This window comes from Oncorhynchus nerka, linkage group LG1, assembly GCF_034236695.1.
Source record: "Oncorhynchus nerka isolate Pitt River linkage group LG1, Oner_Uvic_2.0, whole genome shotgun sequence".
Classification (NCBI taxonomy): domain Eukaryota; kingdom Metazoa; phylum Chordata; class Actinopteri; order Salmoniformes; family Salmonidae; genus Oncorhynchus; species Oncorhynchus nerka.
Window position 1 is genome coordinate 58,859,253 of NC_088396.1, and position 12,570 is coordinate 58,871,822.

Here is a 12,570-nt window from a genome sequence, read left to right on the forward strand (position 1 = left end):
AGCTCTCAGTCTGGATCAGTGGGCTGCCTCAGCTCTCAGTCTGGATCAGTGGGCTGCCTCAGCTCTCAGTCTGGATCAGTGGGCTGCCTCAGCTCTCAGTCTGGATCAGTGGGCTGCCTCAGCTCTCAGTCTGGATCAGTGGGCTGCCTCAGTCTGGATCTGGGCTGCCTCAGCTCTCGTCTGGATCAGTGGGCTGCCTCAGCTCTCAGTCTGGATCAGTGGGCTGCCTCAGCTCTCTTCCTGGATCAGTGGGCTGCCTCAGCTCTCAGTCTGGATCAGTGGGCTGCCTCAGCTCTCAGTCTGGATCAGTGGGCTGCCTCAGCTCTCTGTCTGGATCAGTGGGCTGCCTCAGCTCTCTTTCTGGATCAGTGGGCTGGATCAGTGGGCTGCCTCAGCTCTCAGTCTGGATCAGAGGGCTGCCTCAGCTCTCAGTCTGGATCAGAGGACTGCCTCAGCCCTCTGTCTGGATCAGTGGGCTGCCTCAGCTCTCTGTCTGGATCAGAGGGCTGTAGCAGTCAGGACTGTTTTAGGCGTTTCCTCGGCAGGCCGAAGGGCGGGCACTGTGCCGATGCCAAGGCTCTGAAGGCCTCGGCCACTAAGTGAGGGTGGGACTGGATCATTGACTTCCAGCCTGCCGTCTCCATTATGTCCGTGGCATGACTGCAATACAACCACACAGACAAGAAATTAACACAGAGACAATAAAAACCAATTTAGATGAATGGGGCTGTAATGATAGAATAAATACCCCCCTCCCGTCCAGGTAGTCTATTAACCTGTTACTCCTACCCCCTACTTTTTCGAACATTCTGTTAAAAATCGCGCAACATTTCAGCGCTCTGCTACTCATGCCAGGAATATAGTATATGCATATGATTAGTATGTGTGGATAGAAAACACTCAGACGTTTCTAAAACTGGTTAAATCACGGCTGTGACTATAACAGAACGTGCGTTTCATCGAAAAGTGCAGGAAAATCTGATCACTGAAAATGGAAAAATATATCCATGCGCCACTTCAACCCATTGATAAAGGTGAACCACATTAAATGGGGCCGAGGTTGCAATACCTACAGCTTCCACACGATGTCAACAGTCTTGTCATTTGCCTAGTATTTTTTTCTTGGTCAAACTGACGCAAGGCAGAGCCTTTCTTCCGGTCTCTGACCGGATATTTTGGTTGAGATTTACCCGGACATTATTTCCAGACGTACAGCTATAGAATTTACATCGCCTCGTGATCAATTTGATCGCTTATTAACGTTTACTAATACCTAAAGTTGCATTACAAAAGTATTTCGAAATGTTTTGTGAAAGTTTATCGTCGACTTTTTTAATTTAAAAAAATGACGTTGCGTTAAAAACAATGTTTTTTTCCTTGATTACAGTCTTCATAGATCGATATCTAGGCTATATATGGACCGATTTAAATGAAAAAAACACCAATAGTGATGTTTATGGGACATCTAGGAGTGCCAACAAAGAAGATGGTCAAAGGTAATGAATGTTTTATATTTTATTTGTGCGTTTTGTGTAGCGCTGACTATGCTAATTATTTTGTTTACGTCCCCTGCGGGTCTTTTGGGGTGTTACATGCTATCAGATAATAGCTTCTCATGCTTTCGCCGAAAAGCATTTTAAAAATCTGACTTGTTGCCTGGATTCACAACGAGTGTAGCTTTAATTCACTACCCTGCATGTGTATTTTAATGAACGTTTGAGTTTTAACTAGTACTATTAGCATTTAGCGTAGCGCATTTGCATTTCCAGATGTCTAGATGGGACGCCTGGCCCCCCTCGCCTGGCTCACTCGCTCTCCTTCTCCCCCCCTGCCTGGCTCACTCTCTCTCCTTCTCCCCCTGCCTGGCTCACTCTCACCCCCTGCCTGGCTCACTCTCACCCCCTGCCTGGCTCACTCTCTCTACCCCCTGCCTGGCTCACTCTCTCTACCCCCTGCCTGGCTCACTCTCTCTACCCCCTGCCTGGCTCACTCTCCCCCCCCCCTGCCTGGCTCACTCTCTCTACCACCCTGCCTGGCTCACTCTCCCCACCCTTGCCTGGCTCACTCTCTCTCCCCCTGCCTGGCTCAATCTCTCTCCCCCTGCCTGGCTCAATCTCTCCCCCCCTTGCCTGGCTCAATCTCTCCCCCCTGCCTGGCTCAATCTCTCTCCCCCCTGCCTGGCTCAATCTCTCTCCCCCCCTGCCTGGCTCTGAGGCTATAACAATGGATTATCTTTGGAAGAGATAAGAGTTTGTTATTAAGCTGGTGTCATATATGCATGTATATCAGCTAGTTCCATACTCCCCATTATTATTATTATGAGGTGTTGTGTCCAGACCATTATTATTATTATGAGGTGTTGTGTCCAGACCATTATTATTATTATGAGGTGTTGTGTCCAGACCTGCTATTATTATTATGAGGTGTTGTGTCCATACCATTATTATTATTATGAGGTGTTGTGTCCATACCTGCTATTCCAGTTGTTCCCATCTTTACAGCCCAGCTGTCGGAGGACGCTGCACCTACAGGAGATAACAGAGCAGCGCTGAGAGAAGGTAAACATGGCTGACGCTGCACCTACAGGAGATAACAGAGCAGCTCTGAGAGAAGGTAAACACGGAGGACGCTGCACCTACAGGAGATAACAGAGCAGCGCTGAGAGAAGGTAAACACGGAGGACGCTGCACCTACAGGAGATAACAGAGCAGCGCTGAGAGAAGGTAAACACGGAGGACGCTGCACCTACAGGAGATAACAGAGCAGCGCTGAGAGAAGGTAAACACGGAGGACGCTGCACCTACAGGAGATAACAGAGCAGCGCTGAGAGAAGGTAAACACGGCTGACGCTGCACCTACAGGAGATAACAGAGCAGCGCTGAGAGAAGGTAAACACGGAGGACGCTGCACCTACAGGAGATAACAGAGCAGCGCTGAGAGAAGGTAAACACGGAGGACGCTGCACCTACAGGAGATAACAGAGCAGCGCTGAGAGAAGGTAAACACGGCTGACGCTGCACCTACAGGAGATAACAGAGCAGCGCTGAGAGAAGGTAAACACGGAGGACACTGCACCTACAGGAGATAACAGAGCAGCGCTGAGAGAAGGTAAACACGGCTGACGCTGCACCTACAGGAGATAACAGAGCAGCGCTGAGAGAAGGTAAACACGGCTGGCGCTGCACCTACAGGAGATAACAGAGCAGCGCTGAGAGAAGGTAAACACGGCTGACGCTGCACCTACAGGAGATAACAGAGCAGCGCTGAGAGAAGGTAAACACGGAGGACGCTGCACCTACAGGAGATAACAGAGCAGCGCTGAGAGAAGGTAAACACGGAGGACGCTGCACCTACAGGAGATAACAGAGCAGCGCTGAGAGAAGGTAAACACGGAGGCGCTGCACCTACAGGAGATAACAGAGCAGCGCTGAGAGAAGGTAAACACGGAGGACGCTGCACCTACAGGAGATAACAGAGCAGCGCTGAGAGAAGGTAAACACGGAGGACGCTGCACCTACAGGAGATAACAGAGCAGCGCTGAGAGAAGGTAAACACGGAGGACGCTGCACCTACAGGAGATAACAGAGCAGCGCTGAGAGAAGGTAAACACGGAGGACGCTGCACCTACAGGAGATAACAGAGCAGCGCTGAGAGAAGGTAAACACGGAGGACGCTGCACCTACAGGAGATAACAGAGCAGCGCTGAGAGAAGGTAAACACGGCTGACGCTGCACCTACAGGAGATAACAGAGCAGCGCTGAGAGAAGGTAAACACGGAGGACGCTGCACCTACAGGAGATAACAGAGCAGCGCTGAGAGAAGGTAAACACGGCTGACGCTGCACCTACAGGAGATAACAGAGCAGCGCTGAGAGAAGGTAAACACGGAGGACGCTGCACCTACAGGAGATAACAGAGCAGCGCTGAGAGAAGGTGAAGAAGGTAAACACGGAGGACGCTGCACCTACAGGAGATAACAGAGCAGCGCTGAGAGAAGGTAAACACGGAGGACGCTGCACCTACAGGAGATAACAGAGCAGCGCTGAGAGAAGGTAAACACGGAGGACGCTGCACCTACAGGAGATAACAGAGCAGCGCTGAGAGAAGGTAAACACGGAGGACGCTGCACCTACAGGAGATAACAGAGCAGCGCTGAGAGAAGGTAAACACGGAGGACGCTGCACCTACAGGAGATAACAGAGCAGCGCTGAGAGAAGGTAAACACGGAGGACGCTGCACCTACAGGAGATAACAGAGCAGCGCTGAGAGAAGGTAAACACTGGGAGGACGCTGCACCTACAGGAGATAACAGAGCAGCGCTGAGAGAAGGTAAACACGGAGGACGCTGCACCTACAGGAGATAACAGAGCAGCGCTGAGAGAAGGTAAACACGGAGGACGCTGCACCTACAGGAGATAACAGAGCAGCGCTGAGAGAAGGTAAACACGGCTGACGCTGCACCTACAGGAGATAACAGAGCAGCGCTGAGAGAAGGTAAACACGGCTGGCAGGAGGGATTCATCACTGGGTCTTTCTACAGATACTTGCCTGTTGATAAAATCTATGGCTTGTGCTTTGAGCTGCTCGGCACTGTGTAAGTCCGCCAGGATCAGGGTATCAGCCACGTTCTCCACAGAGAGGCTGGTGCACAGAGCCTCTTCACACATCACCTTTAAACGCTCCAAGGCATACTGGTGGAGAGAGAGAGGAGAGGGTTAGGGGTGGTTAGGAGTCGGTCTGAATAGAAGAATAACACAGTCTAACAGTTTACTGGGAGAGAAGAGAATGTGACCTGCTGTTGTATCAGGCGCATGTGACAAATACAATTTGGTTTGATTGTAGGGTTACAGTCATCTTGGACCTGGTCCTGGACTCTGTCCCACGATTTCAAGGCTGCGTTGAAACAATGACTACAGCTCAGTTAATCCCCTACCATTGACTGGTAAATGATCCAGGAACAGCTCAGTTAATCCTACCATTGACTGGTAAATGATCCAGGAACAGCTCCTACCATTGACTGGTAAATGATCCAGGAACAGCTCAGTTAATCCCTACCATTGACTGGTAAATGATCCAGGAACAGCTCACCTACCATGGTAAATGAATCAGTTAATCCCTACCATTGACTGGTAAATGATCAAGCTCAGTAATCCCTACCATTGACTATAGGTAAATGATCCAGGAACTCAGTTAATCCTACCATTGACTGGTATAATCCCTACCATTGACTGGTAAATGATCCAGGAACAGCTCAGTTAATCCCTACCATTGACTGGTAAATGATAGGAACAGCTCAGTTAATCCCTACCATTGACTGGTAAATGATCCAGGAACAGCTCAATTACATTGACTGGTAAATGATCCAGGAACAGTTAATCCCTACCATTGACTGGTAAATGATCCAGGAACAGCTCAGTTAATCCCTACCATTGACTTTACTGCTCAGTTAATCCCTACCATTGACTGGTATATAGGAACAGCTCAGTTAATCCCTACTTTGGTAAATGATCCAAAAAATGATCCAGACATTGACTGGTAAATGATCCAGGAACAGCTCAGTTAATCCCTACCATTGACTGGTAAATGATCCAGGAACAGCTCAGTTAATCCCTACCATTGACTGGTAAATGATCCAGGAACAGCTCAGTTAGACTGGTAAATGATCCAGGAACAGCTCAGTTAATCCCTACCATTGACTGGTAAATGTTTAATCCCTACCATTGGTAAATGATCCAGGAACTCAGTTAATCCCTACCATTGACTCTAAATGATTTACCCTACCATTGACTGGTAAATTTTTTTAAATGATCAGGAACAGCTCAGTTATAAATAGGTCTTTGATCCAGGAACAGCTCAGTTAATCCCTACCATTGACTGGTAAATGATCCAGGAACAGCTCTTAAAAATGATCAGGAACAGCTCTACATTTTTGACTGGTAAATGATCGGAACAATTAATCACTGACTGGTAAATGATCCAGGAACAGCTCTTACCCTACCATTAATCACCTGACTTAAATATCAGGCTCAGTTAATCCCTATGTGACAAATACAATTTGGTTTGATTGTAGGGTTACAGTCATCTTGGACCTGGTCCTGGACTCTGTCCACGCATTTCAAGGCTGCGTTGAAACAATGACTGGTAAATGATCCAGGAACAGCTCAGTTAATCCCTACCATTGACTGGTAAATGATCCAGGAACAGCTCAGTTAATCCCTACCATTGACTGGTAAATGATCCAGGAACAGCTCAGTTAATCCCTACCATTGACTGGTAAATGATCCAGGAACAGCTCAGTTAATCCCTACCATTGACTGGTAAATGATCCAGGAACAGCTCAGTTAATCCCTACCATTGACTGGTAAATGATCCAGGAACAGCTCAGTTAATCCCTACCATTGACTGGTAAATGATCCAGGAACAGCTCAGTTAATCCCTACCATTGACTGGTAAATGATCCAGGAACAGCTCAGTTAATCCCTACCATTGTGACAATGAGTCGTCATAATGCGGCATTACAAGTACATTATCCTAGGGGCGTTGGCAGACACAATGTAAGTAACTTAATTTATGTCCCCCTAATTGTCCTGAATACCTTTGTTAATCCTACAGCTAATGTATGCAGTAATCATGCGCCTATGAACCAGAGTTACACTGTTAGCACTGAGGTGGTGTGTCCCAGTAGGGAGACCACTGAGGTGGTGTGTCCCAGTAGGGAGACCACTGAGGTGGTGTGTCCCAGTAGGGAGACCACTGAGGTGGTGTGTCCAATTAGGGAGACCACTGAGGTGGTGTGTCCAATTAGGGAGACCACTGAGGTGGTGTGTCCCAGTAGGGAGACCACTGAGGTGGTGTGTCCCAGTAGGGAGACCACTGAGGTGGTGTGTCCCAGTAGGGAGAACACTGAGGTGGTGTGTCCCAGGAGACCACTGAGGGAGACCACTGAGGTGGTGTGTCCCAGTAGGGAGACCACTGAGGTGGTGTGTCCCAGTAGGGAGACCACTGAGGTGGTGTGTCCCAGTAGGGAGACCACTGAGGTGGTGTCCCAGAGGTGGTGTGTCCCAGTAGGGAGACCACTGAGGTGGTGTGTCCCAGTACGGAGACCACTGAGGTGGTGTGTCCCAGTAGGGAGACCACTGAGGTGGTGTGTCCCAGTAGGGAGACCACTGAGGTGGTGTGTCCCAGTAGGGAGACCACTGAGGTGGTGTGTCCCAGTAGGGAGACCACTGAGGTGGTGTCCTAGTAGGAAGACCACTTTATGCAGCTCACCCTGCACTATCAGCTCCAATATGAATAACATGAGCAAGTCTACTTCTGATAAGCTTCCCAGTAAAGCATTTAAAAACAATCAAGCAACGAGGAAAAGTGCTAAAAATAGCCCATATTAAGAAACAAGGTCCATGAAGTGGAAAACTTGCTTGTAACAGATGACATTCATATTCTGACTATCTCTGACACTAATTTAGATAATACCTTTGATGATGCAGTGGTAACAAGACATGGTTATAGCATTTTCCGAAAATAAAGAAATGCCAATGGAGACGGTGATGCGATATATATTCAGAACCACATTCCTGTAAAGCTTAGTGAGGATCTCATGTTAAATACTGTTGTAGTAATATGGCTACAGGTTCATCTGCCTCACCTAAAGCCCATTCTGGAGGGAAGCTGCTGTAGACCAGTCAGTATCTGGATAATGTTAAATACTGTTGAAGTAATATGGCTACAGGTTCATCTGCCTCACCTAAAGCCCATTCTGGTGGGAAGCTGCTATAGACCAGTCATTATCTGGATAATGTTAAATACTGTTGTAGTAATATGGCTACAGGTTCATCTGCCTCACCTAAAGCCCATTCTGGTGGGAAGCTGCTATAGACCAGTCAGTATCTGGATAATGTTAAATACTGTTGTAGTAATATGGCTACAGGTTCATCTGCCTCACCTAAAGCCCATTCTGGTGGGAAGCTGCTATAGACCAGTCAGTATCTGGGTAATGTTAAATACTGTTGAAGTAATATGGCTACAGGTTCATCTGCCTCACCTAAAGCCCATTCTGGTGGGAAGCTGCTATAGACCACCAAGTGCTTACAGTCAGTATGTGGATAATGTTAAATACTGGTGAAGTAATATGGCTACAGGTTCATCTGCCTCACCTAAAGCCCATTCTGGTGGGAAGCTGCTATAGACCAGTCAGTATCTGGATAATGTTAAATACTGTTGAAGTAATATGGCTACAGGTTCATCTGCCTCACCTAAAGCCCATTCTGGTGGGAAGCTGCTATAGACCAGTCAGTATCTGGGTAATGTTAAATACTGTTGTAGTAATATGGCTACAGGTTCATCTGCCTCACCTAAAGCCCATTCTGGTGGGCTGCTAAGACCAGTCAGTATCTGGATAATGTTAAATACTGTTGTAGTAATATGGCTACAGGTTCATCTGCAAGTGCTTACAGTCAGTATGTGGATAATGTTAAATACTGTTGAAGTAATATGGCTACAGGTTCATCTGCCTCACCTAAAGCCCATTCTGGTGGGAAGCTGCTATAGACCAGTCAGTATCTGGGTAATGTTAAATACTGTTGTAGTAATATGGCTACAGGTTCATCTGCCTCACCTAAAGCCCATTCTGGTGGGAAGCTGCTATAGACCACCGAGTGCTAACAGTCAGTATCTGGATAATATGTGTGAAATGGTTGATAATGTATGTGACATCAACAAAGAGGTATATTTTCTGGGTGACCTATATTGACTGGCATTCATTAAGGTGTCCACTCAAGAAAAATATAAAAAATGTAACCAGTGGATGCAACCTGGTTCAGGTTATCAGTCAACCTACCAGGGTCGTTACAAACAGCACAGGAATTAAATCATGTATTGATCACATCTTTACTAATGCTGCAGAAATGTGCTTTAAAGCAGTATCCAGATCCATAGGATGTAGTGATCCCTATATAGTAGCCATGTCTAGGGAAACCAAAGTCCCAAAGGCTGGGCCTAATATAGTGTATAAGAGGTCAGGCTGGGCCTAATATAGTGTATAAGAGGTCAGGCTGGGCCTAATATAGTGTATAAGAGGTCAGGCTGGGCCTAATATAGTGTATAAGAAGTCATACAATACGTTTTGTAGTGATTCATATGTTGATGATGTAAAGAATATTTGCTGGTCTGTGGTGGATAATGAGGAGCAACCAGACGCTGCTGGTCTGTGGTGTGTAATGAGGAGCAACCAGACACTGCTGGTCTGTGGTGTGTAATGAGGAGCACTGCTGGTCTGTGGTGTGTACCAGACGCTGCTGTGGTCTGTGGTCTGTGTGTAATGAGGAGCAACCAGACGCTGGTCTGTGTCTGCTGGTCTGTAATGAGGAGCAACCAGACGCTGCTGGTCTGTGGTCTGTGGTGTGTAATGAGGAGCAACCAGACACTGCTGGTCTGTGGTGTGTAATGAGGAGCAACCAGACACTGCTGGTCTGTGGTGTGTAATGAGGAGCAACGAGGCTGGTCTGTGGTGTGTAGCAACCAGACGCTGCTGGTCTGTGGTGTGTAATGAGGAGCAACCAGACGCTGCTGGTCTGTGGTGTGTAATGAGGAGCAACCAGACGCTGCTGGTCTGTGGTGAGTAACGAGGAGCAACCAGACACTGCTGGTCTGTAACGAGGAGCAACCAGACGCTGCTGGTCTGTGGTGAGTAACGAGGAGCAACCAGACACTGCTGGTCTGTAATGAGGAGCAACCAGACGCTGCTGGTCTGTGGTCTGTAATGAGGAGCAACCAGACGCTGCTGGTCTGTGGTGTGTAACGAGGAGCAACCAGACGCTGCTGGTCTGTGGTGAGTAACGAGGAGCAACCAGACACTGCTGGTCTGTGGTGTGTAATGAGGAGCAACCAGACACTGCTGGTCTGTGGTGAGTAACGAGGAGCAACCAGACGCTGCACTTGACACATTTAAGAAACAACTTATTCCAGTTACTAATTACCTATTAAGAAAATGACTGTAAAAACAGTTAAATCCCTGTGGATTGATGAGGAATTGAAATTGATCCTCGTTGAGAGGGATGAGGCAAAAGGAATGGCAAATAAGTCTGGCAGCCCAACTGATTGGCAAACGTACTGCAAATTAAGAAATCATGTGACTAAACTCAATAAAAATAAACTATACTATGAAACAAAGATAAATTATATAAAGAATGATAGTACAACGCTTTTTTTAATTTTACCTTTATTTTACTAGGCAAGTCAGTTAAGAACAAATTCTTATTTTCAATGACGGCCTAGGAACAGTGGGTTAACTGCCTGTTCAGGGGCAGAACGACAGATTTGTACCTTGTCAGCTCGGGGATTAGAACTTGCAACCTTTCGGTTACTAGTCCAACGCTCTAACCACTAGGCTACCCTGCCGCCCCGCTTTGGGGCACCTTAAACAAAATTTTTGGAAAAAAAGCAGACTCGGCTCCATTATTCATTGAAACAGATGGCTCATTCATCACAAAGCCCACTGATATTGCAAACTACTTTAATGACTTTTTCCTTGGCAAGATAAGCAAACTTAGGGATGCCATACCAGCAACAAACACTGACACTACACATCCAAGTATATCGGACCAGATTACTTTTGAATTCCGTAAAGTGAGTGTGGAAGAGGTGAAAAAAATTGTCAATCAACAATGACAAGCCACATCGGTCTGACAACTTGGATGGAAAATTACTGAGGATAATAACAGACGATATTGCCACTCCTATTTGCCACATCTTCAATTTAAGCCTACTAGAGAGTGTGTGGCCCTCAGGCCTGGAGGGAAGCTAAAGTCATTCCGCTACCTAAGAATAGTAAAGCCCCCTTTACTGGCTCAAATAGCCGACCAATCAGCCTGTTACCAACCCTTAGTAAACTTCTGGAAAAAATGGTGTTTGACCAGATACAATGATATTTCACTGTATACTAATTGACAACAGACTTTCAGCATGCTGATAGAGAAGGACAATCAACAAGCACAGCACTTACACAAATGACTGATGATTGGCTGAGAAAAATGTATAATAAAATGATTGTGGGGACTGTCTTGTTAGACTTTGAATCAAATTGTATTTGTCACATGCGCCAAATACAACAGGTGTCGACCTAACAGTGAAATGCTTTACTTACAAGCCCTTAACCAACAATGCAGTTTTAAGAAAATACCTAAAAAAGTAAGAGTTAAGAATAACAACAAATAATTAAAGAGCAGCAGTAAATAACAAGAGGGAGGCTGTATACAGGGGGTACCGGTACAGAGTCAATGTGGAGGCTATATACAGGGGGTACCGGTACAGAGTCAATGTGGAGGCTATATACAGGGGGTACCGGTACAGAGTCAATGTGGAGGCTATATACAGGGGGTACCGGTACAGAGTCAATGTGGAGGCTATATACAGGGGGTACCGGTACAGAGTCAATGTGGAGGCTATATACAGGGGGTACCGGTACAGAGTCAATGTGGAGGCTATATATACAGGGGGTACCGGTACAGAGTCAATGTGGAGGCTATATACAGGGGGTACCGGTACAGAGTCAATGTGGAGGCTATATACAGGGGGTACCGGTACAGAGTCAATGTGGAGGCTATATATACAGGGGGTACCGGTACAGAGTCAATGTGGAGGCTATATACAGGGGGTACCGGTACAGAGTCAATGTGGAGGCTATATACAGGGGTACCGGTACAGAGTCAATGTGGAGGCTATATACAGGGGGTACCGGTACAGAGTCAATGTGGAGGCTATATACAGGGGTACCGGTACAGAGTCAATGTGGAGGCTATATATACAGGGGGGTACCGGTACAGAGTCAATGTGGAGGCTATATATACAGGGGGTACCGGTACAGAGTCAATGTGGAGGCTATATACAGGGGGTACCGGTACAGAGTCAATGTGGAGGCTATATACAGGGGGTACCAGTACAGAGTCAATGTGGAGGCTATATACAGGGTATTACGGTACAGAGTCAATGTGGAGGCTATATACAGGGGGTACCAGTACAGAGTCAATGTGGAGGCTATATACAGGGTATTACGGTACAGAGTCAATGTGGAGGCTATATACAGGGGGTACCAGTACAGAGTCAATGTGGAGGCTATATACAGGGGGTACCAGTACAGAGTCAATGTGGAGGCTATATACAGGGTATTACGGTACAGAGTCAATGTGGAGGCTATATACAGGGGGTACCAGTACAGAGTCAATGTGGAGGCTATATACAGGGGGTACCGGTACAGAGTCAATGTGGAGGCTATATACAGGAGTACTGGTACAGAGTCAATGTGGAGGCTATATACAGGGGGTACCGGTACAGAGTCAATGTGGAGGCTATATACAGGGGGTACCGGTACAGAGTCAATGTGGAGACTATATACAGGGGGTACCAGTACAGAGTCAATGTGGAGGCTATATACAGGGGGTACCGGTACAGAGTCAATGTGGAGGCTATATACAGGGGTACCGGTACAGAGTCAATGTGGAGGCTATATACAGGGGGTACCGGTACAGAGTCAATGTGGAGGCTATATACAGGGGGTACCGGTACAGAGTCAATGTGG

The 12,570-nt window shown here is 47.1% G+C and overlaps 1 protein-coding gene across 2 annotated transcripts in view; it reads right to left on the bottom strand.

Annotated features, from left to right (window-relative positions):
* Positions 1–221: 221 nt before the first annotated feature.
* Positions 222–12,570, bottom strand: part of LOC115126410 (speckle-type POZ protein-like A) — an 88,547-nt gene continuing 76,198 nt past the window's right edge. The window contains exons 8-10 of one of the 2 annotated variants that reach the window (XM_065019807.1): positions 4,548–4,690; positions 2,472–2,525; positions 222–660 (exon numbers count right to left, since the gene is read on the bottom strand). In XM_065019807.1, the coding sequence (XP_064875879.1) occupies positions 516–660; positions 2,472–2,525; positions 4,548–4,690 (342 nt within the window). In that variant the 3' untranslated portion in view covers positions 222–515. The remainder of the gene's footprint in view (positions 661–2,471; positions 2,526–4,547; positions 4,691–12,570) is intronic. The other variant, XM_065019806.1, reaches the window with a different exon arrangement.